Source organism: Cyanistes caeruleus, chromosome 4, assembly GCF_971803275.1.
Source record: "Cyanistes caeruleus chromosome 4, bCyaCae1.hap1.1, whole genome shotgun sequence".
Classification (NCBI taxonomy): domain Eukaryota; kingdom Metazoa; phylum Chordata; class Aves; order Passeriformes; family Paridae; genus Cyanistes; species Cyanistes caeruleus.
Genome location: NC_141704.1, coordinates 33,927,210 through 33,951,258, shown reverse-complemented (window position 1 = coordinate 33,951,258; position 24,049 = coordinate 33,927,210). Strand labels below are relative to the sequence as shown.

The following is a 24,049-nucleotide window of genomic DNA, read 5'->3' as shown; positions in this document are numbered from 1 at the left end:
AAACATAGCAGTTTTCAAGACTGTTGGTAGAGTTACAGAGGATGAATATCATTCAGAGATTAAAGGTTTTCTATGATGTAATGCAGAAGAGACTTCCTGAGATCTTGTCCAGACTATGCAAAGTAAGCTTTGGTAAAGTCATGTTTAAAAATTGAGTCTGAGATTCTGTGGGAGACTGAGCCTGTGAGAGGATGGAGATGTTGTTTTCATTAAAAGAGGATGGATGCCAAGCATGTGATAGCCAGGGCGTGCACGCAGTCTCCATGGCACGTGAATGTTGCTGATTGCAGAGCCCCAAACTGCTTATCTAGAAAAGCTGCTTTTAACATCTGCCAGTTTCAGTAGATATTCTCTTACCTTTAGCTTGATAACTTTCTTCTAAATATGGGGGTTTTTTTCCTTTTTTCCTTTTTTCCCCCCTCCTCTTTTTGTTTTTTTTTTTGCCTTTACAGCAAGTCACACAAAAAAAGAAAGAAGCTTGCCTTAGATATCCCAATTTTAGTCCTACCCCAATAGGGATGGAACTTCAAACTGATGAAACATCAAAAGCAGTGATTCAGAAGAAGGAGGAGGAGCTTATCCATAATAAGCCTGAACTGGACATATTGGCACAGTGTGGCATTCATGGAAGTGTTATTCATGTGATATATGTAGTCTTTAAAATGCTAAAAAAGTGGAAGTTCAGCAGAACAGCAGATCTCTCTTATGACACTTAAAATATAAGATTAAAACAGCAGTAAAGTTGACTTCCTAGAAGAAAGAGACAGAATTTGAAGTATTAACAATTTGACAGTTCTCTTTTGATTCCAGTAATATTATTATGTACATCAAGCTGCATGAACCAAGGCTGCAACACAAAGAGGTCTTTGAATTAGAGGAGAGGGGCTGCAGAGACATGCAGTGCTGTGAGGTGGTTTTGTGCCTGTGTGTTCTGTAGCCTACACACACAGATAGTAGAAGATGAAAGGCTCCAGTGGTAGAGTTAGAGTCTTCTGTAGATAACATACATGTTAATAAAAAAAAATCCTTGGGAGGCAGATGGGAAAAGAACTGGATGCCAGATCTTGCCTGCATCTGATTTGTGTGCCTGGTTTTTTTTTTTTGTGAGTTTGGTGATCTACTTGAACAAAATTTAAGTGCAAAGTTAGAATTTAATTCTCAGTGGGTTCAGCTGAATGTGGCGCACACAAAACATGGCTAAATATGAAAACATAATGCAGGCAAGCCTTCCAGGAAGTCTCCAATCTGAGGAGTTGGGGTTCTGTTTCCCGGAAAAGTGTTGAGCATTGTCTTAACATTCTTTTAAAGGAAGGAGTCTCTCCAGGTGGCTTTATCCATATTTTTTTTCAGGAAGAGAACACCACAAGGTGTTTCAGACATAAAAAGCTTTTGTCATCTGTTATTTGGGGGTTTTGTTTTGTTTGGTTGGTTTTGATTTCTTGCTTTGTTTGGCTTTGGTTTTTAAAAGCAGTGTACTTGCACATACTTGTTCATTATTGTGCTTTTCTTAATGCATCTAGTAATGTGACAGGCTTTTATAGAGGGACTAGCCAGAGTCCCCAAACAATTCTGCTGTTGTGGTCCAGTCCTTGAGGTTGAGTTATAATTCCAGATATTGAATAATATGTTGAAATACAGAGGAGAGCCTTCCTGGAGTTTGTTTACTTATGTGTTGATTATGTAAATGTAGATGATCCTACATGGTATTCCAAAATCTATATTATGACTGGCAAATGTTTTCAGTTATGTTTCATTCAAGGTAATAGAAAAGTCCTGAGCAATGAAGTTGTAGACTGTTTTGCTCAAAGAGAGTGAACTTGTTTCAACTTTCCATCCTGTAAAGCAAAGCAGATGGCTGGGGGGACAAAATGCCATGTGTTGGTTTTCACCTAGGAGTGTCACAGGAATTACTCAGGAGCTGAGCACTGAGTATGCTGGTGCCAGTTCTTTCACACATGCTTATGTAGATCCTTCATTGGGTTATCTTGGTTTGAGCTGTGGTCAGTAGTATCTTGAGTATTTGCTTATAGAGATCTTTCCCTGTGTGAAACATAGGCCTTGGATATCATTCATGTGGTAAATCCAAGTGTGGTTTGAAAGCATTGCAGGATTCTTGTCACATCTTTAAGTATGGTAGCAAAATACTTGGATTATTCCCAGTATTAGCCATAGGGAATAGCTGGAGGGTGAGGATTGCTCTCCTTTGCTTTGCAAATATTGTTGGAAGTTTCTCTCTTCAGGGGCACATAAACACAGCCAGTTAGTACATGATGATGGGGATATATTAATGCTGAAATGCACTCCAGCTGGTAGTAGGCTGCTGGCCTGCATTGCCTAGAAGGTTGGCAGGTTGCAATAAGAGGGTTTAAAGATTGATGTACCAGGAAGTAGAAGAGAAATACTAAATTTTAATTGCTGTTAAAACAATTGGGAAATTGAGTGGGGTACCAGTGTGACTGGAAAACATATTATACCTTTTTTTTTCCCCTCTCTTTTTCTCCATATTTAGGAGGGCTTTTGAGCTACCGCTCTGCTGCTGAACAGCATGCAGTCCTTTCGGGAGCAAAGTAGTTATCACGGAAACCAGCAGAGCTACCCGCAGGAAGTGCATACTTCATCCCGACTGGAAGAGTTCAGCCCCCGCCAGCAGGCCCAGATGTTCCAGAGCTTTGGAGGAGGTGCTGGCAGTGGACGTCGTGGAGCAGCAGGAGCCTCTACAGCAATGCCTGGTGAGAGCTCTGGCCATCAGAGCTACCAAGGTTTCAGAAAAGAAGCAGGAGAGTTTTACTATATGGCTGCCAACAAAGATCCAGTGGTGTCAGGAGGGCAGCAGCCGCCTCAGCGCAGGCCTTCTGGACCAGTACAGAGCTATGGGCCCCCTCAAGGGAGTAGCTTTGGGAGTCAGTATGGGAGTGAGGGACATGTGGGCCAGTTCCAAACACAGCACTCAACCCTTGGGGGTGTATCCCACTATCAACAGGATTACACTGGTCCTTTTTCTCCAGGGAGTGCCCAGTATCAGCAGCAGGCTTCTAGCCAGCAGCAGCAGGTGCAGCAGCTGAGACAGCAGATCTATCAATCTCATCAGCCTTTACCCCAGGCTTCCAGCCAATCTGCTTCTAGCACCTCACACTTGCAGCCAATGCAGCGTCCATCCACCTTGCCTTCCTCTGCTTCAGGCTACCAGTTACGAGTGGGTCAGTTCAGCCAACACTATCAGCCACCTTCGTCATCCTCTTCCTCCTCTTTCCCTTCCCCACAGCGTTTTGGCCAGTCAGGACAGAATTATGATGGAAGCTACAATGTGAATTCTGGGTCGCAGTACGAAGGCCATGCTGTGGGTTCCAATGCACAGGCCTATGGTACCCAGTCAAACTACAGCTTTCAGACTCAACCGATGAAAAGCTTTGAGCAGTCTAAGCTGCCCCAAAGTGGGCAGCAGGGGCAGCAGCAACAGCACCCACCTCAGCACGTAATGCAGTATTCAAATGCTGCCACCAAACTCTCTCTTCAAAGTCAAGTGGGACAGTACAGCCAGACTGAAGTTCCTGTAAGGTCACCGATGCAATTCCATCAAAACTTCAGTCCAATCTCTAATCCATCCCCTGCTGCGTCTGTGGTTCAGTCTCCAAGCTGCAGCTCTACGCCTTCTCCACTCATGCCAGGTGGAGAAAATCTCCAGTGTGGGCAAGGGAACATGTCTATGGGTTCTAGAAACCGAATCCTGCAGATGATGCCTCAACTTAGTCCTACACCATCTATGATGCCAAGCCCAAATGCTCATGCGGGTGGATTCAAGGGGTTTGGACTGGAAGGACTGCAGGAAAAAAGGCTCACAGATCCAGGACTGAGCAGCCTGAGTGCCCTAAGTTCTCAAGTTGCCAATCTGCCCAACACAGTCCAACACATGTTGCTCTCAGATGCCTTGGCACCTCAGAAAAAAAGTTCCAAAAGATCATCCTCTTCCAAGAAGGCTGACAGCTGTACCAACTCAGAAGGCTCCTCCCAGGCAGAGGAGCAACTCAAGTCTCCCATGGCAGAGTCCCTGGATGGTGGCTGTTCCAGTAGTTCAGAGGATCATGGGGAAAGGGTGAGACAGCTGAGTGGCCAGAGCACCAGCTCAGATACCACTTACAAAGGGGGTAATTTAGAGAGGCCCAACTCCTCACCAGCACAAGGCTCTCAGAATGAGCCATCAAAACTCAGCAGCAGTCCTGCAGCTAGGGAAGATGTGGCCTCCCCTGATGGGAAGGAAGCTGTGGTGGCTGTGGAAAATGCCCCAAAAGTGAATGAAAAGGCAGTTGGGGTGATTGTCTCCCGGGAAGCCATGACAGGAAGAGTAGAAAAGTCAGGTGCACAAGATAAACCTGCACAAGATGATGTTCCCACAGCTCCTCAGGCACCAGCTAGCACTAGTGGAGCAAAAGAAGCTGGGCATGCAGGGACACAGCAAGAAACTCAAGGAGGAGGTAAAGGGAGCAAAAGTGGTGATAACACTAACCATAATGGGGAGGGGAACAGCCAGCCTGGTCATGCAGTTGTTGGGACAAATTTTCCTGCAAGAACAGAATCTTCCAAGTCTCCTGGCAGTTTAAGATACAGCTACAAGGATAATATAGCTCCTGGTATACAGAGAAATATTGGTGGCTTTCCACAGTATCCGTCTGGTCAAGAAAAGGGGGATTTTCCAGGGCATAGTGAGCGCAAAGGCCGCAATGAGAAGTTTCCTAGTCTCCTGCAAGAGGTTTTACAGGGGTACCACCATCATCCAGACAGAAGGTATTCTAGGAATGCACAGGAGCATTCTGGGATGGCTGGGAGTTTGGAGGGAGCCATGAGGCCCAATGTTTTAATTAGTCAAACCAATGAATTGACCAATAGAGGCCTCTTAAACAAAAGCATGGGGTCCCTCCTGGAGGGCCCTCACTGGGGTCCCTGGGATAGGAAGTCTAGCAGTGCAGCTCCAGACATGAAGCAAATAAATTTAGCTGATTACCCTATTGCTAGAAAGTTTGATGTGGAGTCTCAGTCTGCTGCCCATGAGGCAGGAGCACTCTCAGAGAGGAGATCAGTGATCTGTGACATTTCTCCATTAAGGCAACTTGTAAGAGACCCTGGCCCTCACCCCATGGGGCACATGGGTCCTGAGGCCAGAAGCGGAAGGAGTGAACGCCTTGCCCCTGGCTTGAGCCAGTCAGTAATACTCCCTGGTGGTTTAGTATCCATGGAAACAAAGATGAAAGCTCACAGTGGGCAAATAAAGGAAGAAGATTTTGAACAGTCAAAGAGCTCAGCTAGTCTCAATAATAAAAAAACAGGAGACCATTGTCATCCCGCTGGCATCAAGCATGAATCTTTTCGAGGCAATGCCAGCCCTGGAGCTGCAGTCTCTGATGCTGCTCCAGACTACATGCCCCAGCAGGACAGCAGATCAACACAGATGAGACGAGGACCTGGCAGAACTGGAAGGGGTAAATCACCCTCTCAGTATCAGGATCTTGCTGATAAGCTGAAAATGTCACCAGGCAGAAGCAGAGGCCCAGGGGTAGATCTGCATCACATGAACCCACACATGACACTATCTGAAAGAGTTAGCAGGGGTTCCTTGCATTCTGTCTACCCTCAGAATTCAGAAGGCCCATCTCTGGCTTCAGCATATCACACAAATGCTCGGCCTCATGCTTTTGGTGACCCCAACCAGAGTCTGAATTCCCAGTATCATTACAAGAGACAGATATACCAGCAACAGCAAGAAGAATACAAAGATTGGGCAAGCAGTGCTGCTCAGGGTGTGATTGCTGCAGCTCAGCACAGACAGGAAGGAGCAAGGAAGAGCCCAAGACAACAGCAGTTTTTAGAAAGAGTAAGGAGTCCCTTAAAAAATGACAAGGATGGAATGATGTACCTTCAAGGTAGCTCTTACCATGATACTGGAAGCCAGGAAGTTGGGCGCTGTGTCGTGGGGAGTGACAGTACTCAGAGCAAATGCACTGAACTGAAACACGGCAACCAGAAGTTGCAGCATCACGAATCTGGTTGGGACCTCTCTCGGCAAACTTCTCCTGCCAAAAGCAGTGGCCCTCTTGGAGCAGCCAACCAAAAAAGATTTTGCCCTCAAGAAAGCGATGGGCATCGGCGAGAGGAATCTACAGATTTGCCCAAGCCCAGTAATGCTATGCTCAGGCTCCCTGGCCAAGAAGACCAGTCTCCTCAAAACCCATTAATTATGAGGAGGAGGGTCCGTTCTTTCATCTCTCCTATCCCTACCAAAAGACAGCCACATGATATGAAGAACAGTGGCAGTGAAGATAAAGGGCGACTGATGACTTCAGCAAAAGAAGGAACCGATAAAACATACAACTCCTATGCCCATTCATCTCAAAGCCAAGATGCTGGCAAGTCAGTTGCAAAGGGAGATTCCTTCAAGGACCTGCCAAGTCCTGATAATAGGAATTGTCCTGCTGTTTCCCTCACAAGCCCAGCAAAGACCAAAATACTACCCCCAAGAAAGGGGCGAGGATTAAAACTGGAAGCTATTGTTCAAAAAATTACATCTCCCAATATTAGGAGAAGTGTTTCTACCAACAGTGCTGAAAGTGGTCCAGATACTGTCACTCTTGATGACATCCTGTCCCTCAAAAGTGGACCTGAAGGAGGAACTGTGGCTGGACATGGACCAGAGGCTGAGAAGAGAAAAGGAGAGATGTCAGATCAAGTGGGGCCAGCAAGCCAGGAAACAACTGGTGAAAAAACTGTTCCAAGATCTTCAGAAGACTGGCAAAGCAGTGAGGATGATAAAAACAAAAAAGAGGTCCCTGAAACTGCCAGTATTGGTAAAGAAGGAGCAGGATCCAGTGCAGCACCACCATCTTCTCAGAAGTCAGGTGGTCAGGGAAGGTCTGATGGATCTGTAAGTGGAGCTGGAACTCTGACCTTTTCTGACTCAAAAACAATTTCCCCTTCCAGTGTGTTCATTTCTGAACCAAATCCAAAGTCTGAGGAAAAAGATGGAGATGTGACAAATATTTCCCCCAAGCCAGATGGTTTCCCTCCAAAGGGATATTTCCCCTCTGGAAAGAAAAAAGGGAGGCCAATTGGGAGTGTGAACAAGCAGAAGAAGCAGCAGCAACAGCAGCAGCTGCCCGTGCCCCTGCCTCCCCCACCAGCACCATCACAGCCTGCAGAAGGGGTGGGTGCTGGTGAGCCAAAGCCCAAGAGACAAAGGAGGGAGAGGCGAAAACCTGCAGCACAGCCACGCAAACGGAAGCCTAGACGGGCTGCTCCAATCGTGGAGCCTCAAGAACCAGAGATCAAGCTTAAATATGCTACCCAGTCTGTAGATAAAACTGACTCCAAGAATAAGTCCTTTTTCCCTTATATTCATGTGGTAAACAAGTGTGAATTAGGCGCTGTGTGCACAATCATAAATGCGGAGGAAGAGGAGCAGAACAAATTGGTGAGGGGTCGGAAAGGACAGAGGTCTTCAACACCCCCTCCTAGCAATGCGGAGAGCAAAGTGCTGCCCACCTCAACTTTCATGCTGCAAGGCCCTGTAGTAACGGAGTCTTCTGTCTTGGGACATCTGGTTTGCTGCCTGTGTGGCAAATGGGCCAGCTATCGTAACATGGGTGACCTCTTTGGTCCTTTCTACCCCCAGGATTATGCAGCTACCTTGCCCAAGAATCCACCTCCAAAGAGGGCCACAGAAATGCAGAGCAAGGTCAAGGTACGGCACAAAAGTGCTTCTAATGGTTCCAAGACAGATACTGAAGAGGAGGAGGAACAGCAACAACAGAAGGAACAAAGAAGCCTGGCTGCTCATCCCCGCTTTAAGAGGCGGCACCGCTCTGAGGACTGTAGCGGAGCCTCTCGGTCACTTTCAAGGGGAGCTTCTTGTAAAAAAGCAACCACTGATGGTGGCAGTGCTGGTGAAAAGACTCCTTTGGACTCAAAACCGTCTATGCCCACTTCAGAAGGTGGCACTGAGCTGGAGTTACAAATTCCTGAACTACCTCTTGACAGCAATGAATTTTGGGTCCATGAGGGTTGTATTCTCTGGGCCAATGGGATCTACCTGGTCTGTGGCAGGCTCTATGGGCTGCAGGAAGCTGTGGAGATTGCAAGAGAGATGGTGAGTACCTAACCTTGCTATACAAAATTATTTTGTTTCAGTAGCAAGTATATGCCATTTGGAATACTGTTTTTCTTTGTTCTTCTCTCATGTCTTAAACAACAATCTTTTATCTTTAATAAATCTTTAGTTAAGTCCTTTTGAGGGCCTCATTTGGATCTCTGCCACATCTGGACAGTTAAGATTTTTTGGACATCAAAAAGCTGGGTGTTTATTACGTAGTAAAAGTTCTGGATGTCCATAGGCTTTTTTGTGACTACATTGATCTCTTTGCCCTTCCTTCTTCTATTAGATATTTAATGTTCTCTAGGGCTCTTCTTCGAGTCATAGAGTGAAAGGACAAGTGGTAGCAGACACAATTGCAGCAAAGAAAATTCCAGTTCAACTAGGCAAAAAATTCCAGTGAGGACGGTCAAACGTTGGGTTGAGGGAGGGGAATTGACAGAAAAGCAGTAGAATGCCCTGGTTTTGGAGATGCAAAATTTGGTTCTGGACAAAGCCTTTACATCTGAAGTTGGATCTGCCTTCAAAGTTGTCTCTGCTTTCAGCAGGGACTCCTTCCAGTGTGAGTTACTCTGCACTGTAATAAATGACTACATAACTAGGAGAATTTGCAGTCCTTACAAAATAAGGTTGATGGAGCAGAATTGCACAGAGGTTTGTAAGCATTGATTGAAATGTGTGGGTTCAGTATTGATGAATTCGCAAACGATACTGATAGTTGACTTTCTCCAGGGTGAGAGTATATGATGAGTAAGAAGAAATAGGTAAAATTAAAGCAGAGACAAAGGAAAAACTTGATTCACAACTGCCTGGTTCTGGATAGACACACTCTTCTTGATTTCCTGAGGCAGAAGCCGATGCTTTTAAGCCACTGTTACAGGCCTTTCTTTGCCATCATCAGTATCCTGCATCCCTTTTTTTATGGTTATCTTTTTTTGTATTGTTCTCTGTCTGGGTCAGACCATGGAAGGGGCATAGAACTACTTTTTCCTGTTGTCTTCAGGTTCTTCCTTTTCTAAACAGTATTGGGATCCAGTTTTTATCTTATTTCCTCTATATTGTTACATATAGTATGCTTGTTTCCTCCCCATGAGCTTTTTCTCTTCAACTTTGATTCCTGGTTTGTTCTAAATTTTCACTCAACTGTTCTTTGACAGTAATTACATGCTTCTTTGCCCTAACTTGATTTGGCTTGCATTCTTGTTTCTAGTCTCTCATTAAACATAGTCAGTTAATTTCATTTGGTTTTCATTGAGCCATGCCTGCGTGCTTTCTCTGATGCAACTGCTGAATTTCTTATCTCTGATAATTGCAATGTTCCTTTCAGGTTCTCCACCACGATTTGGATTCTACTCGCAATGTGGCTATGCTTTCATTTGTCTGGTAGCTCACCAGTACTTTGAATTTGTCTCTATCCAGCCTGGTTTTCCCCTTTTACTGTGTATAGGGTGTGTCTTTCACTTGGGATTCTGGTTTTCCCAATAGCAAATGCCTTCTTTACAAGTTCTTAAACCACTTGAGTTATCCTCCAGTGATCCTTTTTGTGTCCCCATTTGTGCAGAGGACATAAGCCCAGCTGTGCTAAAACGTGCTGAGAGGCTCTAATCAAACTCGTTAAATAATAGCAAGGCATTATCCACATTCTTATATGGGTTTTGCATGTTGTTTGACATCTAGTTCTTTCTCTGCATGGAATCTTCATGACTTTCTGATTGAATATGCTTTGGCTTACCCTTCATCACTTTCTTCCAACTGTTACAATTGTCTCCTCCTTACAAATAAAACTTTTTTTTTTCCTCTTATTAACTGTTTCATCTGTCCTTACAGCACCTTACATAAATATCTCCTTATCTCCCTTGAACTTTGTGTTCTTTTCCTCTACCCTTCACCTCTTTCCCTTAATCAGTTGCTCAACTCCTCTGTCTTTTCCCTCATAATGCCAGTAGACATAAGTGTTTCTCATTTAAAAAAAAAAAAAAAATGTACACAATGCTTGTGGCCTGTCTTGCCTTTGCAACTACTTCTTGATTCCCTTTTTCTTTTTTCATCTCAGAGTTCTTTGAGTGCATTGTCTGGGGCTCTTGTCCTCTACTGTGGCTTCAGTTGTGCTCTACTGCAGTTGTAATCAGTGTTTATGGTGATCTTTTCCCAATTAAGGTTCAGAACGGTGCCTGATTTTCCATTTTTCTGTTGACTACATGGTCACAATCAGCTGTGCTGCTTTTGAAGTGTTTTCCCACTTTTGTTTTCTGCCTGTGTCTTCTGATTCTCTCCTTGCTTTCCATTGTATTCTTCAGAGAATGTTGTTCATTACTGCATGCTTTTTCTGTGGGGCTTACTGAAGTTTGCTTGTGCTTTTCTTCCCTTTATCCTGGAATACCTTGCTTTTGAGTAGCTTTTGGTAATTCAGTCACTTTCTTCCAGAGTTTGTACAGCTTCCTTTTTTCCCCAGATTCGTGTTCTTCTGGCATAAACTGAAAAATGGTTCTTGAATTCATAGTGAGTTTTCAAAATCTCACTTTAAAACATGGCGTTTAGTCTACATAATCCTTAATCCATTGTCTGTCATTTTGTTCTGATTTTCCTGTCACTCAGATTCACAATCTCATTTGATTTTAAAATTATTTCTTTCTAATTCTTCATATTTAAGGCTGCAAGAAATACTCTTACTTTTTTTATATGGTAAGTAATATGTAGTCTTTCAGTCCTTTCCAGTGTTCTGTCTAGGTATGCTTTTAATCTGTTTAGAAGACGGATCTTTCAGAGTCAGGGACCATTGTCTTGTATGTACATTTTGTTTTGTTATCGAATCATAGAATGACTTGAATTGGAAGCGACCTTAAAGATTGAACCCCCTGCTGTGGGTAGGGACACCTCCCACTAGACCAGGCTCCTTAGAGCTGCATCCAGTCTGGCCTTGAACACTTCAAAGAATGGGCTATCAACAACTGCTCCAGATAACTTGTTCCAGTGCCTCACCACCCTCACAGTAAAGAATTTCTGCCTAATATCTAAGTTAAACCTATTCTCAGTTTGAAACCATTCAGCCTTGTCCTGTCACTACATGTTCTTGTAAATAGCCTCTCTCTTGTATGTTCTTTCCAGGTACTGGAAGGCCACAATTAAATCACCCTGAGGCCTTCTCTTCTCCAGGCTGAACAATCCCAGTTCTCTCAGCCTTTCCTTGTAAGGAGAGGTGCTCCATCCCTTTAATCATTTTGATGGCCTCATTGGAACTTGCTCCAACAGGTCTTTTTGTGCAGAGGACCCCAGAGCTGGATGCAGCACTGCAGGTGGGGTTTCACCAGAGCGGAGCAGAGGGGCAGAATCCCCTCCTTCATCCTGCTGCCCACGCTGCTTTGGATGCAGCCCAGGATACAATTGGTTTTCTGGGCTGTGAGTGCACATTGCTGGGTCATATCCAGCCTCTTGTCCACCTGCACTCCCAAGTCCTTCTCAGTAGGACTGCTCTTGATCCCTTAATCCCCCAGCTTGTGTTGATACTGGGGATTGCCCCAACTCAGGTGCAGCACCTTGCGCTTGGTCTTGTTAAGCCTCATGAAATTCCCATGTGCCCACTTTTGAGTCTGTTCAGATCCCTGTGGATGGCATCCCATCCTTCAGGTGAGTCAAGAGCAGCACTCAGCTTGGTGTTACCTGCAAACTCGCTGAGGGTGCACTTGGTCCCTTCATCTGTGACATTAATGAAGACATTAAATAACACAGTTGGTCCCAGTGCAGACCCATGAGGGACACCACTGGTTACTGATGCCCCTTGGGACTCTGAGCTGTTGATCTCTAGCCTCTGAAGCTGACAATCCAACCAATTCCTAACCCATCAAATCCATCACTCTCCAGTTTGGAGAGAAGGGTGTTGTGTGGGACTGTCAGAAGCCTTACATCTCAAAAGCATTACATATGAATTACATCTTCAGCCTTTCCCAGGAAGGAAGGAGTCACTCCATCATAAAAAGCCACTAGGTTAGCCAGACAGGACTTGCCCTTTGGTGAAACCATGCTGGCTGTCCTGAATCACCTCCTTGCCCTCTGTGTGCCTCAGCATAGCTTCTAGGAGGATCCTAGAATCTTCCATGATCTTCCCAGGCACGGAGGTGAGGCTGACATGTTGGTAGTTCCCAGGGTTCTCCTCACAGCTGTTTTAAAAGACATATACAGTGTTTCCCTTTTTCCACTCACCTGCGATTTCACCTGACTACCAACTTTCCAAATACCATTTCCAAATAATGCAGCGCGGTTTAGGAATTACAACAGCAAACTCTCAGGAATCTGGGATGCATCTTTTCAGATCCCATAGACTTGTGTACATTCAGGTTCCTCAGGTGTTCATGAATCTGATCTTTGCATAAAGTGGGAGGGACACTTGTCTGTCCCAGTCCCCCTCCTGTCATCTGTCCACTTGAGAGGTGTGGGAAGAGAGGTTGCCATTGAAGACTGAGGGAAAAAAGTTGCTGAGTTACCTCAGCCTTCTCCTCATCCATTGTTAGCTGTTTGCCAGCATTGTTTATGGTGGGGGGTACACCTTCTTTGTCCTCTCTTTTCTGTCCTTCCTTTTCTGGTTAACCTACCTGTAGAAGCCCTTCCTGTTGTTCCTTGCGTTCCTTTTCAGGTTCAGTTCCAGCTTTGCCTTGGCCTTCCTCAAACCATCCCTGCACAACTGAATTTTGTCCCTCTACTCTTCCCACATTACCTGTCCTTGTTTCTACTGCCTGCATCTTTGTTTCTTCCCTTTAGTTTGACCAGGAATTCTCTACTCAGCCATCCAGTCTCTTGCCTTCCTTGCTCATTTTCTTGCTTGTGGGAATTGCTAGCTCTTGAGCTGTATGGAAGATACCTGTAAAAACTTGCCAGCTCAGTTCTCCTCCTGTGTCCCTGAGGGCAGTCTCCCAGGCTACCCTGTTGACTATCTCCTTTAAGAGTTGGAAGTTTGCTTTCCTGAAGTTCAGGGGCCTGACTTTACTCCTTACCTGACCCATATCCCTCAGGGCTGGAAAATCCACTGGTGCATGATTGCTTCAACCCAGGCTGTGCCTCCCATCTTGACATCCACAATTATTATACTGGTGATCATGAAATCCAGTATTGGCTTCCCTCTAGTAGGCTATTGCCTGGCTCAAGAAGCTGACCTCCATGCATTGCAGGAGTCTCCTGGACTGCCTGCAGCTTGCCTTGGTACTTTCCCAATAGATGTCAAGGTGGCTGAAGTCCCCCAACAGGACTGGAGCGTGTGAGCACAATGTCTCCTGTAGCTGGGGCAAGAAGGCTTTGTCAATTGGCTCCCCTTTGTCCGGCAGCTGTAGGAGACCCCAGCTGCAAGGTTCCTTTTGTTGCCTCAGTGTCTGATTTTTACCCACAGTCTTTCAACCTGCTCATGCTGTTCTTCAGAGACAGCTCTTCACACTCAGTGCACCTCTAGATGTAGAGAGCAACCCCTCCACCTCTCCCTCCTTTCTGTCTCTTCTGAACAACTCATGGGCATTGATAGTCACACTCCAGTCACACAATTTGTCCCACCAAGTTTCAGTAATGGCATCAGGATCATAACTTTCCAGCATCATGGTGGCTTCTAGCTCCTGCCCATGCTGCATGCTTTGGTGTATAAAGGCACCTTGGTCAGATTGCTGGCTGTGTCATCTTCCTGGAGAAACATCCCTTACCTTAATTCCTTTGAGATATTTCCCTGCTGTATCCCTGTTGGCTTCTGTTACTGCAGGAGTCCCTGGCTCACCTCTGTAAGACTCCAAGTGTGGCCAGCACATTTCAGAGTCAAGGGCAGAGTGCCCTCACTAGCACCCTGTCCTCTAACCTTTGCTTCTCATCCCACAGCTTGCCGAGGACAAGCCTAATACTGTCCCTCTCCTGAATCAGACTTTAAAGCTCTGTATTGTGTCTCAAACGCCGTATCCTAACGCGATGCTGGGCTCCTCTGTATAGCATCCATAAGAATAATCCATTTATCACCCCTGTGACAAGCAATGGAAAAGGTTTTCTTCTAGCATTTTTCTTTTCCTATTGTAGCAAGCTGTTGTGCTGGGTTCTCCTCTGGAAGCAGTGTATCCTCATCCCTTCAGCTCACAGAGAGTTACGTGCAGCGCTAAGACGGCCATGGGGTATTCAGAGGTGTGCCTGCCAGAAGCCATCCCCAGGCAGTGGAAAGGCTCTGTTGAGCTCAACTCTCCTGCCCTGCTGCCTGAGGAAAGCCTTCTGGCTCACACAGCTGATTTCCTATGCTTGTTGCATATGCTTTTTCTTTACCTCCTCTGTGCTTTGCAAGTGCATTTTCTCTTTTTTCCTCTGACATGCAGTTCGTTGGTGTTGCTGTCATGGAAAAGCAGATGTGCAAATCAAGTAGCTGCTTCCTACCAGGAACAAGTAGAGAGATATGTGCACAGGCACACAGGAGTGTAGCTCTTGGATTTTGTCTTTGGGTAAGGAAGGACATTACCATATGGTGTATAAAGGGTCATGATCCTGGAAGTGAATAATTCATGTATGTAACTCATTCTGTGCAAATTAAGTACTCCCATAACTAAAAATTACATGAACGGTCTGTGGTACAGACCGTGGACAGGATAAATGTGCACCAATTTAAACTGAATCCATACCATTAAGTGAGTTGAAATATTTTCTTTAGACATCTGGCTCAGTTGCTGGGTGGCTAGTGGCTAAACTCTAGTTTAGAAATAGGAAACTTAAACCTCTAGTTAAAGGCCATTGATGTAGAGGTAGTGATATAAGTAACACGTTCTGAGTTTCTTCTTCTCACATGAGCTCTCCTATTTTTCATCATGTGAAAGCTTATTATAGATTTTTTCCCCCTGAACGCATTTCTCTCATTGCTTTCCAGAATCAGAAAATAATTTTTTTGCTAAATTGTTTCTTATATGAATAAATGTCTGTCTTACTGCAGTTTTTTTGACAACTGCCCCATAGTCAATGTAAAGAAAGGATTTTTATGTATGTGAAGGTGCTCAAAGATCATATTGTACCAGGTGCTCTAGAAGAATTCCTGTGAAGGTGTTATCTTGAAAAGGTTTATCAAACTGTGAAGTGACTCTCCCGAGCTTTGAGCTTTCCTTAAAGTCTATTTTCACCCTGGACTGAAAATGGTGTGTGTTATCTGCTAAGCAGCAATCCAGATGGTTTCCAAAGTGCTAGAAATCTGCCTTTCTTGAAGGCAAAAAGGTGTTCCTTTTACTCTGGTCATTCTTCTATGCTTTTTGATTCTGAGAATGTAATGCAATTAATTGGGCTGCTTCAGATGCAGAGTGACTTAATCCTTCTCCTTATTTTGAGGCTCAAATTAGATACCCCAGCAGATGAACCTAACTGCCAAGGAGTCTCTCATAAACTGTTAATGCATAGTGATGGTGCTAAGTGGCTTTCTTGCAGTTACTTTTCTTGTTCCAATGCTGATGAAATCTTAAACTGAAAAATGTCATCTTCTTAGTGCTAGATGATCCTGTTGCTTATAAAATGAATAAAATTTGAATTTCTTTCAAATACTGAAGGTGGCCAGAAAGTTTCCTGTCTTCTCTATTATTTCACCATTTTTCTAAATGAGAAGTTCATTTCCATGCAAGATGAAGTATTGGTTACCTTTGAAACTGGAAGAATTATGGAATCACTTTGGTAGTTGTCAGCAGTTTTAATGTTCAGAAGAATCGATGATCTTTATTCTCAGTATTAAATATATGAAGCTGTAAATGAAGAGAAGAACAATGCAGAGAACATTCTTTGTGTTAAGTTGAATCCAAGATAGTTCAGCCATTGTTTTCTAAAAAGCTATTCACTAGGAGGTGGTATGCTGTTTCTTACAGGGCTTTTTTATAAGACATGTTTTTTCCCAAGGCAGAGGCTCTGGCCTAGCACATGCATTACTTCTGGTTGGGATGGGGTTTTCTGTTTGTTTGTATTTTTTTTTCTACTTCTACCCCTGCTCTTATCAGAATTGACCTTACTGAAGGTAAATGTAGCTTGTGTTCCTGCTGAGAGTGTTCTGTGAGAGGAAAGCTTGTTTATCCCCCTTTTAAAGATCTCTTTTAAAAGGTCTAAAAGAATGTAATGCTTTTCTCATCAATCTCTGCATCTCTCCCAGCTTGAGAAATCTTTTAATCCTTACACATGGAAAGAAGTCCTTGGAACCTGTTTCCTTTGTTGCTCCTTATTGAAAATATCGTCTTGGGTTTCAGTCAAGTGAACTTTGGAGTAACAAATGGTAAAGGGTGAAACCTGCCCATAATCTGCAGTGTAGTAGAAGATTCTGTGTTTTCTCTCATCAGTCTGGAATTTTGTCTGTCCAGCTCTCCACGGATTCTCTTTCAAAGTCTGCTCTTTACCCAAAGTGGAGAAATCTACCTGCTTTAAGACTGTTAACAAGCCTGTTTTGAAGGTCTGATAGACTTTAGTAATGAGAAGTTTAGAATCTAAATTCCTGAAGTCTCTTTCTCTTCAGCTTGATGCTAGACATTTGAATTTTTCATGACTGTTGTGCAGTGGCAGTGTTGTGCCTCATGTTGAGTGTGTCTTTGTTAGTTGCAGTGTTGGAGGTAGGTTTATGTGTTACCCATATTTCACAGAGAACAGCTCCTGGTTTTGCACAGGTAAGTTGTTCTTAAGATTCCTGATAGTTAATCTTCCACTATCTTATTTGGAGGAAATTGCCTTTCTATAATACTTGGTTTACTCTGATGCTTTCATAGAACCATTTTCGTTTGTTTACCTATACCATTCTGGACCCTAGCTGTAAATTGGGTGAAGAAAGGTACCTGGAGGGATCACTTGGATTTAAGCTATTTATATTCTCAAATTTGGGAAAGCAAAGCCTAACAAAAAAGATCCCACATTCTGTAAGTAATTGCTTATAAAAGGTTCCTGGCTGCATAGCTAATCAAGTGGCTAAGCCAGGGAATTGGTATGAACTGGGAAAATTGTGGAAGGTTAGCTACCTTTGGCAAAACAGTTTCTAGCCCCGGAAACCTGACTACTGTAGTACCATACAGTATCAGTTGCTTCTGAATGTCTCATTTGGCACAGGTGGGCTCTCTTACCCCTAAGCCAGACCAGGAGGGAGTTGCTGTCATGAGGAGTGATCCTGCTTTATCCTCTTTGCAAGCTGCTTGCTTCCACTATTCCACTTGCGCTAGATCTACCACCTGCGTATTTGCACAGTGGGTTGATTTTTAGCCAGCTAATCCATCAGAAGACTAGCTTGGGGTGGGGATTCTTTATGCCAGATCAGCCATCTGACTCTGCTTACCCTCTGAACCACGCTTGCTGTATCTGGGAGGGAGTGTCCTTTCCACTGGTAATGATAACCATTAGATCAACTTAGCTGTAACATAAAATTGTGCCCAGGTGCTACCAGCACTTGAAAGGGTTTTACATCTACGGTACTACTATTTTATAGTGTTGGGAGAAGAATGTTAACCTTTTGTTCATAATCTATCTTCACAGAGAGGAAAAACATGCAGAACCTAGTAATTTTTTTCTCACAACCCCACCCTCACAATGCCCTCGCCTTCCCCCAAAACCAAAGCACAAAACCAAAAAAAACCCTCAAGTGAAGTTCTGTATTAGGTCAGGGTTCCACAGAAATAATTATCTGCTGTTTCAAAAATAACATGCCTGACAACACACAGGAACAATTGTATTTCTATACCTAGATCTGTATTAGTAAGGACTCATTTTGAGGGTAGGAAGAAGTGACACTGGAGCTTCTTAATTTTTCACTGTGGGGAAAGGGAAATGAATGGTGGATTTAAAATCACTGCTAGAGGTGGTTGGAAAAGGGGTGTATTGAGAACACTGCTTGTTTTTATCTCTGTAAACAGCTTTTAGTATGCCTTAACCCTTCAAATGAGGATTGCTGCAGAACCTCGAGGCACTTTCTACAGTTATCCTTAAAGTGTCTGAATTCCTGGTTTTCAGTGACAAACTGTGCCCAAATACCTAGTTGTCTGAGCTGGAAATGTGCACACTCTAGTGTAATACTTGTTTTCATTCCTCAGGAAATGGCAGCATCTTTAATATTCTTCTGCAGTGTTACAAAAATAAGAAAGCATGAAATTTTGGGTGGAGGAGAAATTCTGAAAGACAGCTGAATGATGAAGTTCAGATTTGGTTTTCTCAGAAAGGCATTGCCATCTGCTGTGCTACTGAAACTCTGTGCTGTCATGACTCCTGGTCTGTAACAGTGTTCCTCCACAGAGAGGAGAGCCTGAGAGGAGCCCCTGTTGTATCCCAGTTCACTGCCTTCCTCTCCTGGGGACCAAGAAGTGTGAATCCCTACTGCTGCAGCACTTGGTAGTTCACAGCAGCTCTGTGCATTGGTGCCACAAGCCTTAAATGCTAAAGAGCTGAGCAGATAATATCCACATGTACATGTCTGGTGAAAATGTTTCAGTATCTTAAATTATCAGAAGCCAGTAATTACATTTGTGAAATGAAGTTGGTTTTCTTTGGCTTTGTTGTGAGTAGAAGTGTAATAAATTTGGTGCAGCCTATTGGTGATTATGGACTGAAGGTGATAGGAAGCACATTTTAGCACATTTTAGTTGAGGTCTCAAGCATAAAGATCCCCTCTGTAATGGGGAAGAGAGAAGATGCAGGGAAGTACTTTATGTGCATCTTTACTAGCAGACTCTTTGTCATTAGTTTATCCCAAAGTACAGGCATTATGTCTGTGCTTGCATGTGGTTTTATATTTTACTGTTTGTCTTGCATGTGGAGTGAGGAAAGTGGAAAATAGATTTACTGACAATGGAGTGTTGGGAAAGAATAGGATGTTTACCCACTTACATTAGTTGTAGCCAAGAGCACTGGAAACTTGTATGCAAAAAGCAGCTTGTTCATTCCACAGTTGCCATTCTGTAAAGCATCAGGGATCCTCATAATCTGTGTACAGTTTTAATTTAAAAATACATTTAAGTAACTTAATTTTGAGGAATCTCTTCCAAATGTGAATGGCGCCTTCTCTGTGCAGGAGATTCCTAGACAAAGCTTTTAGAGCTTTTTGTCTGGCTTACCCACAAGCTCACACAGTCTTTTTTTTTTTTTTTTTTTTGTAAGATTTCAATTGCCTGTTACCATAAGGGTGCCAAACTCTTACTAAATTTTCAATAGTTGAGTGAACGCAATCCATTTATGTGTCATTTTAGCTTAAATCTTTTTAAGCTGTACTGGTAAAAAGCTTGTTAAGATTCCCCAAAATTTTGGAGGAGGGTTGTTGTGTTGTTGGTGTTTTGTTAACTTAAAATGAACCAATTTTTTAAACTTAGACTAATTCCAGATGGTTGTCACTTCAGCTGTATTCCTTTAGCTTTGTTAGAAGAACACTACTAGAAAATAAGCTTATTCTCCTCCATGCCCCTGCATTTAAAATGGTGTATATTTGATTACAGTTGGGCAAAAATGCAGACTTAAAAAGTATTTTTCCTGATTTTTTGGGAAAAAAAAGATTTCTTCTTTCATCTGTCCTACTCTGTTTGAAAGGTCAATTTCTGAAGGTAAGAATTCATTATTTTACATAATATTTAATGGATTATTAGAACTGTGTCCTATATTTTGTAAGATCTTTTTAAGTAAAAAAAATCTACAATTTTTCCATTTTATTTTTAAAATAAGCATTATATTGAATTCCTTGGTCACTGAATAAGCAAGAATAATACTTCAATTATACTAGTGTTCTACCATTCATAATAAGGGAAAGCTCTCCAAGCATGGCAATGCAAATCAAGCTAATAAAAAGTTATCTACGCATAAGGCTTTCTGCAGTAGCCAGATTGGAGTAGGAATTCTGCAGGAAAAACTGGGATATTTTTTGGTGGTGGTGTGAAATTACTTTAAAATCATGAATTCAAAGGATGGTTTGGTTTGGAAGAGACCTTACAGGAGCACCTTCCATTAGACCAGATTGCTCAAAGCCACATCCGGCCTGGCCTTGAAGGCTTCCAGGGATGTGGGGCATCCACAGCTTCTCTGTACAGCATTCCAATGCTACACCCTCACAGTAAAGAATTTCCTCACAATACCTAATTTAAACCTCTCCTCTTAGTTTAAAACCATTCCCCATTGTTCTGTCGCTATCTGCCCATGTTGAAAGTTGCTCTCCATCATTTTTGTGAGCCCCTTTAGGTACTGGAAGGGTCTATAAGGTCTCCCTGAAGCCTTTCCTACAGGCTGAACAACCCCAGCTCTCTCTGTAGCAGAAGTGCTCCTGCCCTCTCATCATCTTTGTGGCTTTGTAGAAAGCAGGTTTTAAACTTTCTTCTTTTCAAAAGTAAATTTTCGTCTGTCCATTATAAACCTAGTTATATAACCTCAATATATTTTTTAATTAGAGAAATATGTTCTGAAAGAGGTTAGATTAATTTCCCTAGATTTAGAAAGATGAGTAAAAATAAAACTGAAGTATGATGAGTATTCATGTAATAATTTTAGAAACTACAGCAAAATTATAACTAGTTTTTTTGCCTTAAAGAATGTTACTCTGCAGAGACAAGAACTGGAGAAAAGAAGATCTTTCTGTGCAACACATTATGCCTGAGGTTATGGAAGGAGCCAGAAAAGTAGTTTGGGTTCCCTGAATCTTAAACCCATCCTTCTTAGCTAATTTATGCTATGCTGCTCTTATGCTGTTGTGCTCTGGCTAGTTTGTCGGCAGAGGAAATATTTTTCAAACAATTTCATACGCTTAGCTGGACTCTTGTGTATAGGATTGTCTTCATGGACAGAGCACTTTGGCAAAAAGTTATTAATGAGCCTTCATTGTTATGGATTGGATCCCAGCCAGCTGCTTAGTGATTAAAGTTTAATTGCATGATGATTAGTTTTCATTAGTAAGCAATTAGCATTTAACAGCAGTCTTGTATTGCTAAAGCTATGGGCGAACATAAGTGGCTAGAGCCACATTGAGGGAGAAGGTCTGTAGCTGGAGATGTGGGCACAGAGCTGTTTGGAATATGGGAATAAGAATTCTGAGGTTAGTTGACCTCATCAGCTTGTTCCTACTGCAGCATTAAGCCAGGAGGGTGGATGGGAGTGGGAAATGGAGCTAATGTCCAGAAGAGCACAACCTGCACATCAGACACAGAGACTGGCTGTGGATTAGCGCATGAGTTAACAAAAATGATCATCACCCTGAAAAGGCCCTTTGAAGTTCTGAGTTGCTCTCACAGTAACATTGGTTTTCGTAGACTTGTCCCTCTCTTTGCCACAACTACAACTCCTTTTTCAGAATTCTCCTCTGAATTGGTGAAATTCCTGTTTTTGATAAGAGAGCCCATGATTGCTTTGTGCCACTGTGGGGTAAATTAGAATGAGTGCAGGGCAAGGGCTGGGAGAAGTGAAATGGATGAGGGCAGAGGGAGGTAGGAGTGTAGCAAAACGTCAAGGGTTCTTCACTGTTAGAGGTACAGAAGAGTGAAGAGTATCCCATGTAAACGATTTCTGCTTCGCTTGAGGAATCTGTTGTGAAGATGAAATATGATGGTGATTTCATCCAGGCTAAATTAAGATTGTTAGAAGCCATTCTTTTTGTCCACACCCCCCCTTCTGCCAGCAGCAGTGCTCTGTGACTGAACTGAGTTAGGTAGCTGATCTAGCCAGAAAATCCCTCCCTCACCCCATTTCCATTTTAATCAGGCTAATTTTTTGGCTAGACTAGCTTTCTTGACTTGCAGTCAAGAATGTGTGAATACTGATAGAGAGAAATGCTAGGCATAGGAGGGGGCTGCAGGCTGTGCAAGAACAAACTTGAGTCTTAAAATGGTTTGGAAGTCTGGTCAAGATCATGACCTCAGATGGAAATTTCTTCCAGAATGCTATTATTAATTACACAAAGTAGTAAATAATGAAAAAGAACAACCAACCAAACAAAAAGCCAACAACCAAAAAAACCCAGTTTAAAGTTTGTCTAAGGTGGCTCTCAAATGTATATATTTATTACTGGTGTCAAGTACATCCATCTCATTGCCTAGACATAGGAAAAAATAAGGGTATTTCTTTAGTATGATGATCTCATGATGCAGAAGCACTAAGGACTGGATGCTCCCTCCCCTCTCCTGGCCTAACTTGCCAGCTGGAGCAGCCTAAACCAGACATTTTCTTCCAGTTAAAAGTTCTCAAGTAGCTACAGTTTCTTCTGAGAAATTCTGACACTGCTCAGTGTGACTTAAATGGTGTAGATCTACTTAAGTTGTCTTCAGACTTGCCATAGGAGGAGAAATATCAGTGTAGGGCCTGGTCTGTAATTCCAGCCCAAGGCACAAGACAGTGGTGAGTGGCAAAGCCTTCCCAGGGCTCTGGGTGTTGCAGCTGCACTGTTTGTCAGCCAACACCTGAGCTACTGCTGGCAAAAATAAGATTGCATATGCCTTCCTGAGGTCTGGCTGCACAAGTGATTGTAGCATAAGCCAGATCTTACTTCAGCCAGCTGATTGTTGTCTGGGTCATAAGCTTTACTTTTGTTAGAGAAAATATTTAAAGTTGATGTTAAAATCTGGTTGTGCAGTCTTCATTTACTAGTGATTCCCCCCCCCCCCCCCCCCCCCCCCCCCCCCCCTATTTCTAGCTTCTTGCATGTTTTCTTTTGATTTATGCTTAGAACTAGGAGACTTAACTCAGCTGTATTTCTTTTTCTCATGGCTACTCATTTCACAGCATGGTTTTGTTGTTACTTTGCCCTAGACTGCTGTTAATTACAGCTTTTCTTGTGCCTCCAACTCCTTTATTCTTACAGAGAACTCACACTTGCTAAGTTTCACAAAGTTATTGATGATTAAAGGCGACTGACCAGCTTCATAAAAGACTTACTGTTAGGGGAGGAGAAGGAGGAGGAGGGTATCCTAGCATGAATCTCTGAAATGGGGACTTTCACTGAGGGCTACGGCTGCTCAATGTGAAGCTTAAAAGGAAAATAAAAAAGTGGGTGGGGATGGGAGGGAAAAGCAAGTTCATGTACTTGAGTTCAGGTATGAGAGCTGTGAACTTTTCTGACTTGGTGTCTTTGCTGCCAGAAATTGCCTGCATGGCCTTTGACAAGTCATCTAATTATTCTGTAAAGTAGGCTTTAAGACCATTTATTTTGTGACCATTAAGACAAATTTGTAGGGTGCTTTCAAAGTACACTATGTGTTTAAGTTGTCAGATGTTCTCTATTAAATTGGAAGATTAGGGAGTTGATACAAGATTTTATGGTTTAGTTGCATAGATGTAATGGCAGGAGGATAAATTTAAAGATTGCTCATGTATCATTTTGAGTCAGGTCCAAAAAGATAACAAAAATGTTCTGTAATGTGTTCATTTGCTGTTAGCTTTCTCTTTTCTTGTAAAAAGTTAAAATGCTGAAAATACTAGTAGCAATGTACTTGTCCCATATGTAAATTCATTGTTATATTTAATTGTTAAGATTTTTCTTGGGGAATAACTCTCCAAGTTTAATTCAATCACTAAAATTTCAGAGTTGACATGGTTCATAACTTTCCAGAAAACCAACATTATTATTTTGTTTAATGTCAACTTCAGGAAATTGTTTAGAAAATTCCAATACTTATGTTATAGGTACATAAAACTCTTTTACAAGGTTTTTATGAAGTCTTAAGTCCTATACTTAAATTTAATTATTCTCCCTTTGAAGTGCTACAGTTTATCATTGGAAGGTATAAGGATTCTTTAGTGATTATATGGTACCGCTCTTCTAAGCAGAACTTTCAGAGGCAGTTCCTAGGGAGCAGGAGTTATGAATAGTTACCAATAAATTCAGTCTCCTGGACAAATAGCTACAAGGGTAATGCCAAAAGAAGAATTGTCTATTCTGAAGCTGTCTTAACAAAGAAGACTTTCATGTTGACTTACTCTTCTGCTTTTGGGCTAGAGTCTTCAGAAGATGAAGGAATA

General features: G+C 42.8%; 1 protein-coding gene across 15 annotated transcripts in view; it reads left to right on the top strand.

Moving 5' to 3' along the window:
* The window catches only part of TCF20 (transcription factor 20), a 130,222-nt gene that overhangs the window by 80,699 nt on the left and 25,474 nt on the right, over nt 1-24,049 (top strand). For 9 of the 15 annotated variants that reach the window (XM_086887526.1, XM_086887523.1, XM_086887518.1 and 6 more), the window contains 2 exons: nt 2,510-2,729; nt 3,006-8,131. In XM_086887526.1, coding sequence (XP_086743652.1) covers nt 2,546-2,729; nt 3,006-8,131 — 5,310 coding nt within the window. In that variant the 5' untranslated portion in view covers nt 2,510-2,545. Of the gene's footprint in view, nt 1-2,509; nt 8,132-24,049 lie in introns of all 15 variants that reach the window. The other 6 variants (XM_086887512.1, XM_086887517.1, XM_086887515.1 and 3 more) reach the window with 1 other exon arrangement.